The sequence below is a fragment of the Haliotis cracherodii genome, unplaced genomic scaffold (genome assembly GCF_022045235.1).
Source record: "Haliotis cracherodii isolate W230 unplaced genomic scaffold, xgHalCrac1.p SCAF_2, whole genome shotgun sequence".
Taxonomy (NCBI): Eukaryota; Metazoa; Mollusca; class Gastropoda; order Lepetellida; family Haliotidae; genus Haliotis; species Haliotis cracherodii.
Genome location: NW_027266275.1, coordinates 36,315,392 through 36,338,671, shown reverse-complemented (window position 1 = coordinate 36,338,671; position 23,280 = coordinate 36,315,392). Strand labels below are relative to the sequence as shown.

Here is a 23,280-nt window from a genome sequence, read left to right as displayed (position 1 = left end):
ATCCTAAATAAACTCTAAGCAGAGTCCATTATACGATTCCGACTATTTCAGAGTCATGTGCTTTTTAATCACCATCAAATAGTGATGATACCAGGTGTTCTCGAAAAGGTGAACGTATCCTGCCTCATCTGTGGCGCCCGTCACAAACACGTGCAAAGCTAAGTACACCTGAAATAAACACGCGAACATATGTTACAAGTTAATGTTAATTTCTGTCACTGATGAGTCAAATGTACTCCACATGTCTACCATAAAACCATTTTGAAGTTTTTCTGAGGTCTTGAATGTTGTAACCTTGATCAAGGGTTTGACCAAGTAGTATGACGTTCTTTGAAATCTTTGAAAGCCACTGATAACCAAGGGTCATAATCGTTTCGAACTTTAGTCAAGCACACAATCAGCGGATTCTACCTCTACTGATGGACGCAACTCTGCAAATATTTTTTTCCGTCTTAATTGGCCCCCTGTGCCCCGTAAAGTGTTTGTTTGTTGTTTAACGCCGTCATCAGTTTGACGGCGGTCTGTAAATAATCGAGTCTGGACCAGACAATCCAGGTGATTGGCATCATGAACATCGATCTACGCAATGGCATGAATCGGCCATGTTAGCGAGCCTGACCACCTGATCCCGTTAGTCGCCATTTACGGCAAGCATAGGTAGCTGAAGACCTATTATAACCCGGATCATCACCGGTCACCCATATAGTGTCTAAAGTGATGCAGTTGATGCAGCTGATAGACGTGCATCACTTTGTTGGAACCTACGAGCGAGTCTATGGTCCTGACAAACCAAGGATCATAATCTTGGATTCGAACCCAGTGGAGCCTAAGGGACGAACACATCCACAGCGATTAGCGGTGCCCCAGACCAAATGAGAATTACCCACTAAGACCCAGTGCTCAAATAGGGCAGCTGACAAATGCCGTGTATACTGTGGATAGTTGTTGTCCTTTAAACCAGTAAAGACACACTTGACACGATATAACACGTGAAACTTTGCCTTCCCAAGGAGAATTATTTGACGTATTACTAAAACCTGATAAGTGTGCTTAAGTCAGCTGCTTGTTTTCGTGTCTGTTACTTACGTGTGAAGCTCTGTAGTGATATTGCTGGCATATTGCTAAACGGCGTAAAACCACACTCACTCACTCACTCACTCACTCTAATCAAGGCCCACTTGCTCAAAGCTACCTTAGTGCTAAGACATACAATTATTATTTAACACAGCAACAGATATACAACTATCTATGTATGGTATTCTAGACTTGATATTTCACATATGATAGCTGACTCAGCGACAAACATGTCTGGCGGTTAGACGACTGTCGCAAAATCTGTAATGTTGAAACATGGTATGTTCCCCAAAGTGACCAGCTGTCTGAATAATGCATGATCTGTGGATAAATGCACTAATCAACAGTCATTTCTCATACTACAAAAGGTTAATCAAGTGTATGACAGACGAATTGCTGTCCCTTTCAAAATCCAAATAATTCATGTACTTTTCCCCTCCTTCCGATGGTGTTCTATTTCCCGCAGGGAACGCGGTAGGCGATCATATGAGCCACGGTCGCGTGCAATGAAATACACCACGTCTTCATGTTTCACGCTGTGTGGGAGTCTATGCTTCCTCTGCATTTTCGACCTTGAGAAATAATTCAAGTTATTCAAATCGCTGTTCACACTCCCTGTTCTACTGGAGCTGCGTTGCAATAGCCGATAACGACACCAGCTCGTTGTTATTTTCGTAAACTTTTACCGTTTTGCTTCTGTCTTGATTTAAAACGTGTCTGGATTGCTGTTTGATCTTTCTTATCAGGAGACGTAACCTTTAGCTAGAGCTCGTTCTATGTGGAAACACGACCTGATCTCCGGTCCCGATAGGGCAGTGAACCGTTTATTTGGGTGTATATTTAAAACGTCTAATATTCAGTTACACCTGGCTTCAGTTTAGTGTACTGTGTGGGTCATTTCTTGAAATACAATTAATGATAGATTTACATCTTTAAAAAAAGATATTCCGAAAATATAGTAGTAGTAGTAGTAGTAGTAGTAGTAGTAGTAGTAGTAGTAGCAGTAGTAGTTGTTGTTGTTGTTGTTTTAGTAGTTACAGTAGCTGTAGATGTAACAGCAATAGTAGTGGTAGGAATGGAAGAAATAGTAGTTGTATCAGCAATAGCTGTAGCAGTAGTAGTAGTAGTAGTAGTAGTAGTAGTACTAGTAGTAGTCCTAGTAGTAGTAGTAGTAGCAACAGTAGTAGAAGCAGCAGTAGTAGTATCAGGAGCAAGTACTAGTAGTAACTAGTAGTAGTAGTAGTAGTAGTAGTCGTGGTCGTAGGAATAGCGGTAGCAGAAGAAATAGCAATAGCAAATGTACTAGCAGGGTTTGCAGTAGGGGAAGCTGTAGCAGTAGTAATCGTAGTAGTAGTAGTAGAGGTTGTAGTAGTAGTAGTAGTAGTAGTAGTAGTAGTAGTAGTAGTTGTTGTTGTAGTAAGGGCAGCTGTAGTGTCATCAGTAGACGTAGTAGAGAATCAGTAGCAACGGTAGTAATTGTTTGTTTGAACCAGACAATCCAGTGCTTGATATTCACGGGTCTTTAATGTTAGTAGAAGCAGTAGTATTAGAAGATGCATTAGTGGTACCAGTAGGTTTAGCAGAAGTAGAGATACCACGGTAGTTGGCGGAAGAAGCGTGGATGAAGGAGGAGTAGTTGTAGCAGTAGTAGTACACTTAGTTGTTGTTGTAGTTGGTGTAATAGTGGTGGCAGACGAAGCTTAGTTTAAGGACGAATGTAGACCGCAGGGACACTTTTTATCGGCAACCTCAATCCCCTCAATTTCCTTGTTGCTTAAAGTATTATGTATTATCGACGACTGAGATATAATAGATTAAGATGGTGTGACTTCACCACTGATTCTATATACGTTTAGTTCTTTTAGAAGGGTCTGTATTTTGATCAAGAATTCACAGTTACAAAAAAAAAGACTTGTTCTAAAACATTAATCGAGTCTCAAAGATATATATGTGTCGACTTTTAAAATTAGGATTCAGCATTGTAAATAATCTCAACTACAGATACCCAGGTTTATATGTAAGTCTTACTATAATTTGTCAATATTGGAAGATTACAGTGGAACGTTAGTGCAGATTGACAAATATTGTGTAGTAATTATTTTTTTGTTATACGTACCAAGCCGCAGAAATAAGGGCTATCGCCAAAGCCAGAACAAGGGAATAATTGGAAATGGAACTTGAAACCTCAGAAACCCAACCTTTCTTGAAATTCATCACAAATGAGACACTGTTCTGTGGAACGCTGACTCAGAGCTGCGATCAATGACACATCATCAACAAGTCTTTTGGTAGGAGAGAAAGTAGTTCACGTGTATATATTGAGCTAATTGAGCTTATCTAATTGATCTTGAGCTTTGAGGTCAGAAACGAAAGTTTAATCTTGTATGAACATTATGCGGAGGAATTTCCGGTTTTCGGCTTACAGTAAATATATAACGTCAACGCCAGAGAATAACCAGTTTCGATTATCCGACGAAACATATTCCACTGTGGGTAAAGGGAAAATAGCGGTGACAATTATATAAAAAAGAGTATGTGTGTGTTGCCCTACATCGCACAGCATTATCATGAATATAAGATCATGCATTACCTCTATTTCGTTGCGGGGGGAGTCGGGTAGCCTAGTGGTTAAAGCGTCCGCTTGTCACGCCGAAGACACGGGTTCGATTCCAGACATGGGTACAATGTGTGAAGCCCATTTCTGGTGTCCCCCGCCGTGATATTACTTGAATATTGTTAAAAGCGGCGTAAAACCTCACTCTTTCACTCACTCACTCACTCACTCTACTTCGTTGCATTCGTGACCAACTCGTGCCATTCCGGGATAAGCCGTAGGTTACGGAAACATGCGAGTGGTGACGAATGTACTTTTATGTAGGTAAGGAATAAACCGAGAGGCCTCGAATGTCACAGCAAGGAAAATCTAGGGTTTCTGACATCTCACGATCACTGCACGTATAGCTCTGAAGGGACGAGGAATATTGGATCTCTACCCTTCATCATTATATTTTTCAACAGACATGTGAGCGTTTCATACGTCCACAGAATGACTATGTCAGTTCGGTGTTAGGTTCAACCTGCTGGCAACAAGACACCGAATATATTCATATTAGCACCGCTGGTCTTCTGTGATGGTTGTCTGGAGTCCTTTGTGGGCAGGTTCTGTTTAATGTTGACTGATGTGTTGGTCTGTGCCTGGGAAGATTCGAGAAAACATGAACTGGTATTGAGTTGTAAATATCATATTTATGAACGTTATATTCGTCTATGAAGACCACAAATCAAATCATGTCCAATGTGAGTGGCAGTTTATGGGATGCGATGACGATATCTTGTCGTACATTAAATGTGCGTTATTCAACGTTGAAAGTTGTTTTTCCTATGCCTGGCTCCAAATCTTCATCTGTTTGTGTGCAGCGAAATACCCTTAGTCCGGAACAATTACGCTCGTACTATGACTCCGCGCTACAGGGGTCCGGAAGACTAGGTTTTCAACAGATTAACGACCGCCTCAGTGGTCTAGTGGTAGAGCGTACGCCCTTAGAGCGGAAGGTCCGTGGTTCGATCTCCGGCCGCGTCATACCCAAAGACGTTAAAAGGTGGTACTTGTTGTTACCCTGTCTGGCGCTCGGCATTAAGAGGCTAAAACAAGGACTGGTCGGCTCAGAGTCAGTATACTGTGTCTGAGTCGGGTATTCATGTTAAACTGCGGCATGGTATCTCAGTGGGCTAGCACTATAAATCAGTCCGGACTAGTACAAGCAGCCACACACACACACACGTACATGCACGTCGCTATATAAGTGCGATAATCCCTATTTCACCTCACCTCAACAGATTAACAAGGTTCGGCCGATTGGGGTTTCACTGTATACGATTGTGTGTCGGGGTATGACGTACGCTCTGGGGAACTATTTGAACTAGGATCCCCTGCGATTTAATATGTATTGTTTGTTTGCTTGTTGTTTAACGCCGCACTCAGCAATATTCCAGCTATATGACGGCAGTCTGTAAATAATCGAGTCTGGACCAGACAATCCAGTGATTGACATCATGAGCATCGATCTACGTTCTTGGTATACGATGACATGCATCAACCATGTCAGCGAGCCTGACCACCCGATCCCGTTTGACGCCTTTTACGTCAAGCGCAGTCGCCTTTTACGGCAATCATGGGTTGCTGATGACCTATTTTAACCCGGATCTTCACGGGTCGTACAATGTGTGAAGCCCATTTCTGGTGATATTGCCGGGATATTCCTAAAAGCCTACTCACTCACTATTATATTGCAACGTTTCTACAATAACTTAAAATCTTGTTTCTGTGATTGAACATTCGCGCTCTGATCTCCAGATTGTGGACCTCCTGAACGACCTCTACACGTCCTTCGACTCCATCATCGAGCACTACGACGTATACAAGGTGGAGACAATCGGCGATGCCTACATGGTGGTCAGTGGACTTCCGGTCAAAAATGGCGATAACCACGCCGGGGAGATCGCCTCTATGGCGCTGGATCTGCTGACAGCCATCAAGAAGTTTGAGATACCACATCGGGCAAATGATACCCTCAAACTCAGGATCGGAATACATTCGGGTTAGTAATGCTATATTCAAGGAGCATCGTTAATATATCATGGGTTTGTATACATCCGTTCCCCAATCACGTGTGAAGGCTGGTTTCCGGTGTAGTAGTGACGTGTGTTCAGTTTAAGTGAGCCAATAAGATAACTCCGTTAAAAGCTCGCTGAAGGCCAATTATGTCTACTCCATACATGAACTTTGTGCGAACCCTTCTGTTGCCTGCAATGTGTGGAGCAGATGACCGCTGGCTGTGGCATAGGCTGCACGAGGAACATTGCCGTTTGTGCTGTGGTTTGATTCATTGATGAAAAATATCAACTACATTGCAACTGGGCCTGGTATGCGCGGATGATGGATGAAAGCAGTTGTACAAACCCCATCTTCCCGAGGCTAGACAGTTAACTGACTTTAAAAGTCCAGTTTCCACCCTTGCCGAACTAGGCTGGAATTCCTGGGCTCGATCGTAGCGCTACCAGTGGCTATTACCAGTTATGTCCCTTCTAAGCCTCTCCTATGGACCAATCAGATTCCACCTGTCGTATCACTTGCGTTTGCTTCACACAAAATGGTGGCTCCCAGTCAGGACGATCTGATCAATGATCAAGATCTATATTGTGATAAAAGGGGTCTTACATCGCGGAATGCATCAAATAAAGTGAGAACCTTGAAACAATTTGGCAAATATCTGCTGACAACGAGTTGGCGATGCACATGCTTTGCAAATCTTGCAATCGACCGAAATCTGCACGACAGTTTACGAACCGGATTTCGATTTCGGTGCGCGATTTTGATTGGACTATGCATAGACTCATTAGTCCAGCCAAAATGTAACTCTATAATACCAGCCTAGTTCGGCAAGGTTGTAAATTGGACTTTTATAGTCAGTTAACTCTCTTGCCTCGGGAAGATGTACAAACCCGTGATGTGTTGAACATGTTTAAACATAGACTATGTACCCACCCAGCTGCCAATTACAAATAAAGAACTAGACACTGTGGCTCGTGACTTTTATAAAACTGAAACATTGTCTGTAATGAAGGTAATAACCAACTGCAAAATTGATATAATGTGTGTTGGTAAACCAAAAAACAACAATCTTTCTTAGACAGCCTGAGCCCAGTCGCCCATTAATATCTGGAGGAGTAATTTCAGGACGTAATACTCCCCAATTTGCTAATTATATAAAGGAGCAAAGGAAACGTTATTACATAATTGACTTATATTTTGTGCTAAGTATGTTTCTATCGGGAAACATGTCCTGCACATTGGTCATTGAGGTTAAAGAATAGAAAAGAGACTGACCTATTTGCCATTTGGATTTCACTTAAAATAGTTTGTTTCCGAAAATTCTGGAAGAAATGTAGCCTCATGTTAAAACAGGTTGTTCGAAGGACATGTTGGATATGTCTTGCAGTAGAGGACGAAAGAAGTGTCTCTACCAAAATTCCCAGTTCCCATTTGGGTGAATCTTTATCAGTTTCAAATACCAAGAATCATGCCAGTTGATAGGTAACACGTATTCTGTTGCAGGTCCCTGTGTGTCGGGGGTGGTCGGGGTGACGATGCCGCGGTACACGTTGTTCGGTGACACCGTCAACACCGCCTCCAGGATGGAGACAAACGGAGAGGGTGAGCAGCCATCTTGTTATCTAACTTCCGGTGTTTGCAAGCTCCTTCTCAGTGCGTGACGCTGTCGTGAGCCTCCCAGTATCATAGCTGCCACCAGTGTCCAAGCGGCCATAACAAGAATCTTGAAACATTTCCCTCAAACCCCATTTATATTTTTGTATGTGCCTCTGAAAATGTCTTTCTTGTGAATTACGAACGGTTTTACGACTGACTCACAATTTCCCAGATGAATTTATGTTTGTTTGTTTAATCCGATTGGTTCGTGTTTACTAAGAGAAAAGAAACCAGACACCAGTTAGCAGAGACACACCAGATAGTAATAATTCACTGTGTCATATTTTAATAAAAACACCTGGAAAAATGTAATCATAGTTCAATGTATCTTTTAGAAATATACCGCCGAAAAAAAGAAAGTATACACCTATGTTTGGCGGTGTCTAAAAATGAAACTAACACGAAATGGTCATTCGATGGTGATGTATTTCATAGGGGTATCACAGTTGTCTCTTGGATCTGAAGTTTGTAGTGTTTCGCGGACTGTTTTCAACCTAGTAACGTTTTGACAACGTTTGTAATTTTTTGGTCAAATCCAGTTGTCAAGCGTATAATTTCCATTGCCCCGCAGTTTATATACACATAGCATTGGATCCTGTGGGGATTCCTGGTAAGAATATAGATCCCCAGTAACCTACGCTTGTCGACTAAGTGGATCGGGTAGTCAGACTTGGTGACATGGTTGAAGCAATTGCGTGGATCGATGCACATGATGTCAATCACTGGATGTTCTGGCCCAGATTCGATTACTTACATACCGCCGCCATATAGCTGGAATATTGCTGAGTGTAGCGTTAAATAACAAACAAACAAACAAAAATAAAACTAGACACTCAGAACAGCTCGCTATTTCACAATCCATGCTCTGTCCAGAAAACATTCACAGGCCTACCAAATATAACCAGCAGAAGGCTCCCAAACGATGGAATATGTACCCACTTTAAATACAAATAGCCACACCAATCACAAACAAAGTCACAATCTCCATATGTTTGCATCGTAATGATAAGAAACAACCGTATTTCAAAGGAATCTGACACATTAAATCACGCTGCGTGTGACCATTTGTTGCATAGGCGTAATGTACTGTGTAAGGTTCCTCGGAAAATGTGCCAGGTTCCTGTCATTACGATGCAAACAGTTTTGTATTTGTTTGTAACTTGTGTGGCTATTTCTATCTAAAGTGTGTACATTTTCCATAGTTTGGGAGCCTTCTGCTGTTTTTCTTTTGTAGACCCGATAAAGGCCACAACAAACTAATTTTGTTGAGATCCTTGCAATTTGTGTTCTATTTAAATAACATATTTCTTTACCCACAAAACATCCTGACGGGATCGGGTGGTCAGGTTCGCTGACGTGGTTGATGCATGTCATTGTAGATCAATGTTCATTATGTCAATCACTGGTTTGTCTGGTCCAGGCTCGATAATTAACAGGCCGCCGTCATGTAGCTTGAATATTGCTGAATGCGGCGTTAAACAACAATCAAACCTTGAGACAGCCATGGTTGGAAGACAAATTCCCCAGAGGATATTTTTGTAGCTGAAAGTGGCCATTGATTTGAATTCTCCAAAACTTGTTAAATCATTTAAATAAAGGGCGATTCCGACAAGTAAATGATCAGTCTGTAGTGTACTTATGTATGTGCTGTGATTTCTTCTTCAGCCTTAATGATCCATTTGAGTAACGACTGCAAGAAGACGTTAGACATCCTTGGAGGCTACATCGTGGAAGAGCGGGGACTGGTCAACATGAAGGTCAGTCCATGTGACCACGGTCTTTCCAGAACTTGGTTGACTTTAAAAAAGCTCAAAACACGCGGTTTGTTGTCGAAATATACACATTTAGAAATGAAAATAAATGGTTACTGTCTTCCGCTATTGACCTTCATTTGATTACTGAAAGTCTACTCTGGAAAAGAGGTTTCTCATTGCTTGGATTTCATAAACCAATTAAGACCATTTATTGAAATAAATATTATATTATTAGTCATCGTGTCGACGTTATCTAGACGATTTATTTAAAGTATTTTTTTGACAAGACTGTACTCCTGGCATATATCTCAGACACTTACATGCCCATTGTGATTCAGAACCTGTAAAAAATATTGTTTTAGTAAAGCGTGAATAAATTCATTCAGCACATTTCCTCTTTTCTTTGTACAATGAAACCTTTTACGGGGAATTCCTTTGAACATTAAAGTTGTCCGTGGTTCTGGACAAACGGAGATCGAGATCGACTTGATATTGTATTTGGTCCATTCTTGGTGTACACATCCTTGATTTGGCAGTAATATTGATGAGAAACCCTTTTCACAGACTATGATACTCATCGAATTGATTATTATGAAGAATCCATGGCTAAGTCTTGTCTCGTGTGTTTGTTGTGTCACAGGGCAAGTCTGAACAGTAGGTATGTGTCTCAGGACAAATCTGAATCGAGTGGTTTTGTCTCAGGGCAAATCTGAACCGTGTATTTTTATCTCAGGCAAGTCTGAACCGTGTGTTTTGTTTCAGGGCAAGGGAGATATGCTGACGTACTGGCTACTGGGAGAGAACAAGGAAATACGAAAGCTTCGTCTGGCTAAAGCGGGACGCAACAACTCATCGAGAACTGCTCCTACTTCCGGTTCCGACTCTCTCCGACGACGGGTGCTGGGTGGTTCAAGGTCACGAACAGACAATCAGAAAAGTCCCGAGTTGTCGCCAAACGACGTGAACTCAACTGATGGCTACCTCTGGGACTTTCTCAAGACCCCTGACAATAATCACGTGTGTTCAGACGGGGATTCTCCTTCTCACCACTCATTTAGATCGAGATTAAACACGTTCAGGGATTCGGTGAAAAAGAAATATGCATCCTCCAAAGAGAGGCTTTCAAATGATTCCAAATCAAATTCAAGAGACCATTTACAGATTTCAGTGCCTGACAAAAACAGTCCCAATCCTAGGCGTAGTGTAGTGAACGACGTCGACAGCGTTAGTCAGTACGACAACGCTCCGCCGGAGACTGAGTGTTTATTGTGTAACGCCAACACTGCTAATCCGTCCGAGATTATCTCCCTTGGAGCCAAGAGGCGAAGCACGACCGGGGAGTTTGAACTTTTCGTAGTGGAGAAGAAAGTATGATAGAAGTTATATATCCATCTAATGTGATCACGTCGTCAATACGTCACAGATGTTGTAAACACCACGTTCCTCCATCACCCGTAGATACATACGACCGTTCTGCGCTGTAGTCGTGACGTGGTGCTGTTTAACTAAGCTGATGAAATTGAGTCTGTTTATATATTTCGAATCAAGAGAACTCCGTGCAAACACTTTGTGAGAACCCTACTATTGCCTGCTATTGAAGCAGTGTAATGTGTGCGAGTGTTTTGGTTAACGCCGCTTTGAAAAGTATTCCAGTGATATCAGCTTGATCTGGGAGGAAAGCCGGAAGCGATGCAGGTCTCAAACCTAGAAACATAATCGGGGCAAACCGGGATTCGAACCAACCATAGGCTTCTGGCGTGCACAAGGGAAGCAACTCTGAATGTCGGCGCCCTTGGCGACTGTACAACCCGTTCCCCCAGCAATGGGTACAATGCAATGATACCGTTTGATTACCCATTGACCAGAGCCCTTCTGGTAATCGCTGGATTAGTTTCGTTTGTTAAAAATAGCGACTACGTAGCAACGCGGCCGTATGTATTCACAGGTGATCTGGAACGAAGTGTACCCAACCCCAGAAGTACTGACAGTGATCGAATCAGGAATCCCAGTGCATTGGAATCCAGTGCCAGATTCTGATGATGGGGATTTTATATCTGATTGCGCGTTAACCAGTTTTAATTTATGTTGTGTTATCGGACGTAAACCGGTTATAGTTGTAGTGGCGTTTCAGTATAACCGGTTGCAGTTCAATGTGTTACAAAATAACCGGTTTCAGTTAATACTTAAGTGCTTCGAGGTTCCTTCGCAGGAGAAGTGACGAAGTTACGCAAAGGCCAACTAACGAATCAAACAAATATTCAAGCCCCAGAACAAAAGGTGTCCAGGGCAACAAGCAGCAGAAGAGACAGGCATTGATACTACTTCCGGTGACTCGAAGTGGGAGCTCAGGTGTCGAAGAATTTGACACAACCAGGTTCTTAAAAAAGAGAGCTTGTGATATGACCTCTGGCGATACCTTCAAGAAAATGAGATGACCGACTTAAAAATACACAATCACATTATCGGATCTTGTACTATAACTTTATGGTATTTGCAGCTTAAGAATGCACAACATGCAAAGTCAGACGTGTTTAAAACATATGCTTATATTAAAAATCGCCAACATAACAAGATACTGTTCACGTGACACTTCGACATTTGAGATGAGAGCGAAAAGTCCAATATGCAGCTTACTCAACATTTATGTTTTGAAAAAAGAAATACAATCTAAAGCGACATCAAAGTTTATGTTTTTGAAAAAAGAGTCCAATCTGAACCTTCATCAAATTTTATGTCTTTTACAAAAGATTGAAATAGGTTTTAGCGAAAAACCCTGCGCAGAGTAGTCACGTGACAATAAAGAACATATTTCTCAAAAGTGCTAGTATATTCGAAACCAACCATTTTACTCTGGAGAAAAACACATTTGATGCTCCAAAAACTAAGTATTATTTTCAAATGTTGAGGCGATTGTGATATTTCATGAACATAGCTGACTCCACAGTCATATGTGTCTTGTGACTCTTTGGGCCAGTTCTATAATCCGAACACACCAAGGACATTATTCTGCTTTGAGACAATTCATCTGTGTATGATCTGTGCTGTTTTACCATGTTTATATTTTACACCATTTTGAGACAATGTTTTTTTGTGATCACCATGATTACCTTTGTGCTTGTGCTCTACCACTATGACGTGGAAACTGTTGACACACTCATTAAAGTTTCCTATTAGTGTTAATGTTCTCCCAGGAACTTCTTCACGTCCAATGGGTGTTGTAACTAGGGTCCAAACCGTTTGTGGCTTAAGGAACTAAGTACAAAGAGATGCATCTTACTTCAATGAGCCGGCCTCTAGCGTCAAACACGCAAGGAAATTCTAAATATATACACAGTTATTATAATCCTTCTCCTTAGGGATGATGAATCCGATAATCGGATATTTCTTAGATAAAATCCCGATTGTTAAAATACCAGAGTTTGACAATGGTTGCTATACTGAACGTTTTGCTGCAACGATTCCTCTACAATGTTTCATCCCGTGGGTATGCCAGGTTAGAATAAATCCTCACCGGCCTGTGTATTTCGAACTTTATAGAACGGTGCGACTATGCTTGTTGTAAGACGCGACTAACGGGATCCGGTGGTCAGGCTCGCTGACTTAGTTCATGCATGTCATCGTATCCCAATTGCATGGTTCAATGCTCATGATGTCAATCACTGGATTGTCTGGGCCACACTCGATTATTTTCAGACCGACGTCGTAAAGCTGGAATATTGCTGAGTGCGGCGTTACACAACAAACAAACAAATTATAGAACGGTGGTCAGGCTCAGAGACTTGGTTGATTGTGTGGTGCTGACTCTAATCACTGGTTTCCACTGCCATATAGCTGGAATATGGCGTAAACAACAAACGAACAAATGTGTTTCCTTGACTGGTGTCCAGTTCTGGTCTGGAATGAATGCAATTGGTGAAGTTAAGACATTGTCTCTGTTCCGAAAGGGTAATCTTAGCTGATGAGTTAAAGTCTCATTATCTTAGCTGATGAGTTAAAGTCTCGTTTAATTTGACTTGATGCACATAGGTATTCGAACACATTGAATCAATTTCCCCAGAAATGTAAATTTGACCGAACTACGCTGACCTGTCATCCCCCATAGAATATTCTATATTTAGGGAGAATTGTACACAAGTCGGATCATTATTTCAATCAAAAATCAACCAATAGATTAAAATACATTTAGTTTGTAATAAAATATATTATAATACAGAGAAATATATTTGTATAGATCTGGAACATCTAGTTCTATATCAATGTACATATAAATTGGGCTCAAGGATTAAATATAAATGCTTCGATAATCGCGAGGCATCGTCACTGCTTCCCGGTCTTGTATCACTAGGTTCCTCCATCCCCCGGGAATACACACGTCCGCAACGTCCGCAACGCCGTGTAGTCGCTAGTTTAAACCAACGAATCAACCTAAGGCCTAGTTTCAGCGAGAGGAAGAACGGCAAGTATTCTGTTCTCGGGGGAGTTGAGGTGAGGTGAAATAGGGTTTAACGTCGCCCAAGATGATTGCACTTATATAAGCGACGTGCATGCATGTGTGTGTGGACTGATGCCAACTTATTTAGTTCACTGAGATACCAAGCCTCAGTTTAACATGAATACCCCACTCAGACACAGTATTCCGAGCCGACCAGTCCTTGTTTTTGCCCCTTAATGCCGAGCGCCAGAGGTAACAACAAGTACCATATCTTAACGTCTTTTGGTATGACGCGGCCGGGAATCGAACGCCGGACCTTCCGCTCTCCGGTCGGAGGCTCTACCTCTAGACCACCGAGGCGGTAATTGATTCTAGACTACTAATTTAATTAACCTTTGGAATCAGATGTTCAGTCTGATAAAGGTTGTCATGAATCGGTCGTTCTGACTGTACTAAGTTGCATGCTCGTATTGGATGACAGTGCACAGAATGCCTATCATCAACGTCCCTACGTCTGTCATACCATTGCTTCAGGCATGATGGCGAATACACACAAGTTGGCGAGTTTGGTACATATCTCGCAGGCATATATGCGCATCTGAAGTTTACACGTATGTGTAGCCCACATGGAGAGTGTCATGTTTTTCTACAGTTTAATTGCACCATTGCCCACATCTATCACACTTGTGAGGGGACCGGCACTTCCTCGTAGAGGTGAAGCAGGGAGGCGAGAGCGTCTTGACACGTTTCTCTGCAAACAGACGCGTCCTCGGCTATTTTAAACCAACGAATCAACCTAAGGCCTAGTTTCAGCGAGAGGAAGACCGGCGAGTATTCAGACCAATGAGCGCTCGGTTTACAAATGGCAATGTTTTGAGGCATGTGACATACCAATGTGGTATTGGCTCTACACATTGATCCAGGTGACCCGTGAAGATCCAGGCTAGAACTGGTCTTCAGCGACCCATGCTTGTCGAAAGAGGAGACTAACGGGATCGGGTGGTCTGAATTGTCTGGTCCGGACTGGATTATTTACAGACCGCAGTCACATAGCACATAAAAAGAATCAAAATAACCGTATGGGTATACCAACACATGTCCTCATAAGCATGCTAAATGTGGTAGGAAAGCCGTGAAGTGATGCATTGTTTCATGTCCAGCGGGTAGGATTCATGCACGGCCTCATTTCATGATCTGACCATCAGATGAAACACGTTACTTCTACACCGCATATCGACCCATGGTGTACGGATGATGGAGGAACGGTGTGTATACAAAACCATAAAGTATTGACGACAGTCGTTAGGATGTACAGACCGCTGAAGGAATGGTCTTTTCTTGTGATGGACCCCTTTAAGCCTTTTCATCTCCAAGACCAGCGGAGCGCCTGTAGAACAGACTAATGTTCCACTCTAGTACCAAGTCCATTATGATAAATCACAGTAACTATGGCAAACAAAACACCGGCTTCCAATAAACTGCTATTAATTTCATTGAGGTGAGTTTCTTGACTAGTTTAAGAAGACAGGAATATGATCCTACACTGATACATCGCTATTACTGTCACTACAGATTAGGTCGGACAATAAACTCTAATTAGTGAGCCATCGTTCACGACAGCCGTTGCTGGCAACGCCATGACGATTAATTCCTATAGACGACTAGTCAGCTGATGCCTGATATTGGAGGAGAGAAGCATTGACGTAATGGGCGCTGAAGATTAACTCCTAGTGGTGAAGGATGAGAACACGATGTGGGGAGACCCGCCATTACTGGTCTCCATATAGAGTCTGGGGTCAGCAGAGGTGGTCAATTAGCAGGGAAACTTGAGGTGACCAAAAAAACCATGTACACGACACTGGAAAAGCATCAATACAGATGGGCGTCACGTCCTTGGGACTATTTGGAACCATGCAGTGACGGATGTAGGGTAAACCAGAGACTCTCTGGGTCATCCATGAGATTCATACCACTCGCCGTGAACTGCAGCTTAACCAACATTGGATGTCGGTGATTAAGTGAAGGTTAGAGATCGCGGACCAGGCATCGAGTCTTTTGAAATGATTAGGTGAAGTCCGCGTTGCGGATTTAAAACAGACCGTTCAAACAATAAGGCACCACGGGTCGAAGCTTTTTAATCCGTGGCCAACATTTATAACATATAATTACATAACATGTTTCTTTGACAACGGTATTTAAAACGATATTCAAGAACTCGGCGCTGAGCTGGAAAGGTCACTGCGTTCGTCGACCCCACGTCATGCACGTGAAATCCCTGGGCATTTGGCACATGCACTTCCCGGTTTGCTGAACAGTTATGAAATCCATGTTCCGGGGCAAGAATTTACTTCGTATAAGACCAACCTCTGCACAGTAATCAATCACCTGAATAATACTTACCCATGTTGGGCCTATTGAGTCCTTTTAAATAAAGAGTACATTTTAATATTTTCGTTTCTTTTAACAAAAAGCCAGCAAAATAACACGTACGTTCAATGTAAAGAATATATGGAATGAAACTAAAATATCCCATTCATTAACGGATTAACTTGATATCATTGTATTGATGTTGGTAAATATTTAAATGTTAATTCAACATAATTCCTTCCATGTTGACACGGCAGACCAGAAGACTCGATTAGTTCGAAATCGACCGGCAACACCCGTTCTTCGTCACATTGTTTGATTATTATGTCAATCACGAAAAGGAAGTTCCGTCCGTCGTCGTGTTTAACTAACAAAGGAACCATGGTTTAAGAGGAATTTGGTTCTTTAAATGATATTATCTGTTTCATAAAACGCGACGAAGCTCAGGCGAATTGGCACACCTAGCAAGTCGTTCAAACACAGCTTGATTCATCCGTTGTCTTCTACGTTATCATGTAGATCAATCCAACAGTTCATTATTACCCTAGTTTTACAGAGAAAATGTGTCAGTTGAACAAATGGCTGGAATTATAACGTCCAGACCAAGACTGGAATCATAGCATGGAGTCTCCATTTAACATTCATAGATTCCTGGGAATCTTGTAGTGTCATTATTCATTCGAGTATCGTTCATTTAGTCAAATAATGGTTGAATATTTGTCGTTTAATGTCAAGTCAAATGTATTCTATCCGTATTTATTTGTATGTGAGTGCCAGACATTTGACGTTATCGGTATTAACGCGCTGTGGGTTTGGGTATGCCTATGACAGGGGTTGTGAATACGTTCATTGTCCCGTGTACAAGGGATAGGGGTACTGTTCTCGGTGGGAGGTGACGTGAGGTGAAATGGGGTTTAACGTCGCCTAAGATGATTGCACTTATATAGCGACGTGCATGCATGTGTCTGTGTGTGTGGACTGATGCCGATTTATAGTGCTAGTTCACTGAGATACCAAGCCACAGTTTAACATGAATACCCCACTCAGACACAGTATTCCGGGCCGACCAGTCCTTGTTTTTGCCAATTAATGCCGAGAATAACGTCCATTGTCACTTTTAGTGAAGGAAAACATTATTTAAGCCGTTTCGACACATCGGTGAAATGTAAACAATGACACACACCCCATTTTCGACAGTGATATTTTCGTTAATATTTCGTGTCAGCTCACTGCTGTGACGAAATCGTACACATAATACATAAAATTAAACGACCATGTTAATACATGAAATTAAACGACCATGTTAATGAAATACAGTTAGCGTCTTTATTTTAGCAAACCGTCGCCGATTATGGCCCGTTAGATGGGGACCAGGGTGGCCCAGTCGTCTAAGGCGCCGCGATTCACTGTGCAGAGTTGCGTCCCTTGGGCACGCCTGAAACCTATGATTGTGGGTTCGAATCCCGGTGCGCCCCGATTATGTTTCTAGATTCGTCAGCACTATACCCGTGATCGTGGGTTTCACTGAAGTGGATTACGTCTGAGACCTGCATTACTTCGGGCTTTCCTCCCACATCAAGCTGACACGCCGTGATATAACTGGAATACTGTGGCCAAACGTCTCCCAACGCTTCCCAACATCGGCACCGCTGTCTCCACAGTTGCTAGAGCAGCACAAAGTAAGGTTGGCGGCGTCTCAAACGCTCCCTTTAGCTTTACCGTGGAAAGGAGCGGAGCTGAAGTCTGGTTGTTGTGAAGGAATTAATTAAAAACTGAAACATAATCGTTGTGTTTTTCATGTTCGAGGGCTTTGCGCCTCACCAGTTTCAAATTTCAACAATCAATTAGTCTTATCGTATAACGACGACCTTCTGCAAATAAACTTATGTCCAAAATAATACAGATACTTGAACGTGGATTATTTTGCATAAAGCGAGTAGACTCAACACGGGCCCCAACATGTCCTTCATCAAAAGTAGAGGGGCACGAGTGGCCCAGTCGTCTAAGGTGCCGCGATTCACTGTGCAGAGTTGCGTCCCTTGGGCACGCCAGAAACCTATGATTGTGGGTTCGAATCCCGGTGCGCCCCGATTATGTTTCTAGATTCGTCAGCACTATACCCGTGATCGTGGGTTTCACTGAAGTGGTTAACGTCTGAAACCTGCATTACTTCGTGTTTTCCTCCCACATCAAGCTGACACGCCGTGATATAACTGGAATACTGTTAAAGGCGGCGTTAAATCCAACTCACTCACTAATTTCATATCATCGGATCACCATCAATACAATTTTGAGCTCAATTCAACACGTCAAAGACGTAAACATTTTTAATGATTACGAATTTGCTGCTGTTCGTCGGATTTTGGATGCGAAAATGAAAGAGGCGTTGGGACTCAGAAGCGGATAGCTGATGTATTGACGCGTAGCCAGGAGGAAATGCTATGGGAGATGGGGATCCTAGGAGAAGGCACACTGCAATAAATGCTGGACACAGCGTTATACCTGAATGGCATCTGTTTCTGTTTGAAGGGTGATGCTGAGCAAAATCATTTATCGGTAGGGGAATTTGGCAATTTTGAAATCGTTGTGAAGAATGGTGCCAAGCATTTGCAGTATTCAGAAGTTGGTTGGTTGGTTTGTTGTTTTACGCCGCACTCAGCAATAATCCAGCTATATGACGGCAGTCTGTAAATAATCGAGTCTGGACCAGACATTCCAGTGATTGACTTCATGAACATCGATGCACGTAATTGAGATCGATGACATGCATCAACCAAGTCAGCGAGCCTGACCAACCGATCCCGTTAGTCGCCTTTTACGACAAGCATAGTCGCCTTTTACGGCAACCATAGGTTGCTGAAGACCTATTCTACACCGGATCTTCACGGGCCCGATCTCTGTTACTTGAGGGGTCGTAGATAGAATGCGCTACAATTTGCTGGTCTGCGTCAAACGAAAAACATTTTAATACATATGCCCTATGTTTAACGAGGGAGAACGTTCTTCACGTGCCCGTGTATTAAATGTTTAAATGGATGTTTTAGATACAGACGCACAAGCGAGGAAATGCTGCAAGTCGTCGACGATGTGGTGCAGGGTAAGGTGACTACTAATGTAGACACTTATCCTCACGCACCGAAATTCTTTGTGGCGTCCTCGTCATCATCGACGGCCGTGATGGCCAAACGTCTCCCAACGCTTCCCAACATCGGCACCGCTGTCTCCACAGTTGCTAGAGCAGCACAAAGTAAGGTTGGCGGCGTCTCAAACGCCCCCTTTAGCTTTACCGTGGAAAGGAGCGGAGCTGAAGTCTGGTTGTTGTGAAGGAATTAATTAAAAACTGAAACATAATCGTTGTGTTTTTCATGTTCGAGGGCTTTGCGCCTCACCAGTTTCAAATTTCAACAATCAATTAGTCTTATTGTATATCGACGACCTTCTGCAAATAAACTTATGTCCAAAATAATACAGATACTTGAACGTGGATCATTTTGCAGAAAGGGAGTGGACTCACAAGGGCCCCAACATGTCCTTCATCAAAAGTAGGGGGGCACGAGTGGCCCAGTCGTCTTAGGCGCCGCGATTCGCTGTGCAGAGTTGCGTCCCTTGGGCACGCCAGAAACCTATGATTGTGGGTTCGAATCTCGGTTCGCCCAAATTATGTTTCTAGGTTTGTCAGCACCATACCCGTGTTCGTTGGCTTCATCGAAGTGGTAAACGTCTTAGACCTGCATCACTTCGGGCTTTCCCACCACATTAAGCTGACACGCCGTGATATAACTGGAATAATGTTAAAAGCGGCGTTAAACCCAACTCACTCACTCACTCACTCATCAAAAGTCGTCGGTCAATAATTGCAAACTTTAGAATGGTAAGAAACTATTGCAGGTCTGTTGGCAACTATTGGTTATCCAGTAACGTGATGAAGATGAAATGTGTGTGTGTGTGTGTGTGTGCGTGCGTACGTGCGTGCGTGCGTCTTTGTGTGTGTGGAGTTGTGTGTGTGTGTGTGTGGGGGGGGGGGGGTCTTGTTGGAGACTCTTCAAGACATACACACTTTTTCCTCTTTTCAGAAACTCCTGTATGTCCACTGAACGACACATTTTATTGTTCAGACTGCCTCATAAACGTTCCAACTGTAGTTATAGGGTAGATATACTCTCGATGTTTGGTCAGAATCGATGACACAAGAAAGGGTATCGTGTTTTATCTAACAAGAGGTGTTGAGTATATATAAACAATGGCAGATACGTGTTAACATACTCGACACCGTCCAATGCTACTTGCAGGAATGTGCGGTTTGTGGGGGAAATAAAAGGGACGTTGATGCCCAAGACGATATTCACTGCACAGGGAGTAACGGTCAACTACCAGAATCATTTGTTGAACTAAGTTAGAATCCCAGATTAAGATTTTTCTTAAACTTGTCAGCACCATACCCGTGATGTGGACCTTCCTCCCATGTTATGGTAATACGAATGAAATACAGTCAGAGCGGAGAGTAATTAAACTCTCACAAATTAACTAACGTCCAACACTGGACACAATCGTTTTTAAGTTTTCTTCGCAACCTTACACACCAATGTATTTTCGTTGATCGGCCTACTGAGTTAATTTCAAAATGTTTTGCGATGAAACACCAACATATTCCGCTGCAGAATAAAAAAAGACTTGACCTTTATGTTGCGGAGACATAATTAACCTCCCCAGGATTACAACAAAGCACGTCCCGGGGGAAAGTCTTGGAGTGTTCTTAGTTCAGTTCTAGGGCTACCTTATGAGCTAGTCTGTAAACTCTCGTCACGGAGAAACTGGACCTTCGCGAGTGCTTCTTGCTTATACCGGACACATATTTATTTTGCTGTAGGCTTCATAGATTTTATAGGTCATAATGGCCAAATTGAAATGATATTAGAAGGGCTCTGCAAGCACTCTTTGGATGGCTCGAAGTTTGGACGAGTTTGTTTCATGTTCTTCTCGGTATTAAACATTCACTTTCTATCATGGCGGCCTGTTAATAATCGTGTTTAGGGAAGACCAACTTGTGATCGATATAATTAGCTACGTCACACACTCCTGACTGAAATGTTAGCATTGGTTATGGTGACATGGAGTAGATGGAGTGTTAAGTTTTAACTATGTACCCCAAAATACTAGAGTAACTTGATGTGTCAGGGTTAAAAAACGTAAGAATTCACTTTCCTTTTCAAACTTACCACTTTCGTGGTCAAGTGGATAGAGAGTCTGTCCGGAGACCGCCTTCGTGGTCAAGTGGATAGAGAGTCTGCCCGGAGACCGCCTTCGTGGTCAAGTGGACAGAGAGTCTGTCCGGAGACCGCCTTCGTGGTCAAGTGGATAGAGAGTCTGTCCGGAGACCGCCTTCGTGGTCAAGTGGATAGAGAGTCTGTCCGGAGACCGCCTTCGTGGTCAAGTGGACAGAGCGTCTGCCCGGAGACCGCCTTCGTGGTCAAGTGGACAGAGCGTCTGCCCGGAGACCGCCTTCGTGGTCAAGTGGACAGAGCGTCTGCCCGGAGACCGCCTTAGTGGTCAAGTGGACAGAGCCTTCGTGGTCAAGTGGACAGAGCGTCTGCCCGGTGACCGCCTTCGTGGTCAAGTGGACAGAGGATTCGTGGTCAAGTGGACAGAGCGTCTGCCCAGTGACTGGTCGACACGGAATCTGTGAACTGTGCCTGAGTGGGGAATCAATATCAAACTGGGTCATGGTATCTCATTCGGCTAGCACTATAAAATTGGTAAGTCCAGACTAGTAATAACAGTCACAAACACGCGCGCGCACGCACACACGCACGCAAACACACACGCAAACACACACACACACACACACACACACACACACACACACACAGGTAGCTATATAAGTGCCTTAATCTTGAACGCGACCTTCAGCTCAATTTCACCTAGACTCCTGAAAACCTATCCTCCATCAATAATGAAAATGCAGAACTTTCAAAACTTTTGTGAAGAACATAAAATTTGCGAGATTGAATTACAGTAAACTATGGTTATAACGAACTCAAAGGGACTACTACTTTTAGTTTGTTATAACCATAACTCGTTATAAGCACATATACAGTATAACTACAGCAAATAGTCGGGACTAAAAAGTTAGTTCGTTATATCGGTTAGTTCGTTAATAAGCGTGTTCGTTATAACCGTAGTTTACTGTAGATTGTGAAATGTGTTTAAAATGTATTAGGGCAAAAAAATGGGAAGAAAGTTTATTAAGACCCATTTTCAACCCTGTAAACACCAGTACATATAACATACCAGTGAGTGAGTGAGTGAGTGTGGTTTTACTCAGCTTTTAACAGTGAGTGAGTGAGTTAATAAGTCACATCGGCAATTCAGCTTTTAACAATATTCAAGCAATATTCCAGGGGACACCAGAAATGGGTTTCACACATTGTACACATGCGGGGAGTCGAATCCGGGTCTTCGGCGTGACGAGCGAACGCTTTAACCACTCGGCTACCCTACATCCCGCAACATACTAGTATTCAAAGACGAGAAGAGCTTCGGGTATTCACATGGTGACAGTTACCTTATCTTTGGGTATATATCACAGACAACACCACTTATCAAATCATCATGTACATAGATACAGTCACTTAAGATAAATGTTGATTAGCTCTACAAATAATCGATCCGACATAAACCGGTCTGGGATTTTAACTGTATAAGTCAATAAACAAATGCTAAACTCGTCATAATTTTACTCTGAAAATAACAGAAACGCTAGTGAAGAAAAAATAGATTAAATACAAGAAAACCTTTATTTGAGAACATTTCCTTTGATGTTCTCGTATCAACTTGTGCTATGCGTTGATAGCACTTTTGCAATGTTTCTATTCTATACTCTATACTATGCTATTCTATACTCACTAATGATATTACATAAAAGACTAGGGGTGGAAGGACTCCAAACTGAATTAATTTTTCGTCATCGAACTTTTTAACTTCTCCCTATTCGGCGATATTAGATAACTCTCTGCATGTGATAGAATGTCCGATTGGGTAGGCAAGATCACATGATATCTTACAAATACATTAAAATAATGGAATGTACCGAGGAAGAGGAATGAGGGAGAGGTTGGGGGTTAAAGCCGCTCTGTTTTTCAGTAAAGTAAAAGTAAAGAAAAGTAAATGTGTCGCAAGCTGTAGGCACTTGCCGCTCCGTCGAAACCCTTCAGCCAGGTGGTAGAGGAAGATCATACTCTGGAATTTGGAGTCATGATCAACGGATCCTGGCACAACTAAGGGGAACAATTTTACCCAGAGAATCACCCAAAGTGAAGCAGGACGATGTTTCAAGATGTTAGAAAACTTCATGAAACCCATGAGAACGGGTATGGTGCTGGCAGACC

At 42.6% G+C, this 23,280-nt stretch overlaps 1 protein-coding gene across 3 annotated transcripts in view; it reads left to right on the top strand.

The window, feature by feature from the left end:
- LOC139468050 (receptor-type guanylate cyclase Gyc76C-like) overlaps nt 1-13,167 on the top strand; it is a 149,204-nt gene extending 136,037 nt beyond the window's left edge. For all 3 annotated transcript variants that reach the window (XM_071249747.1, XM_071249744.1, XM_071249746.1), the window contains exons 19-22: nt 5,429-5,672; nt 7,190-7,288; nt 9,008-9,099; nt 9,859-13,167. In XM_071249747.1, coding sequence (XP_071105848.1) covers nt 5,429-5,672; nt 7,190-7,288; nt 9,008-9,099; nt 9,859-10,470 — 1,047 coding nt within the window. In that variant the 3' untranslated portion in view covers nt 10,471-13,167. The remainder of the gene's footprint in view (nt 1-5,428; nt 5,673-7,189; nt 7,289-9,007; nt 9,100-9,858) is intronic.
- Nucleotides 13,168-23,280: the final 10,113 nt, after the last annotated feature.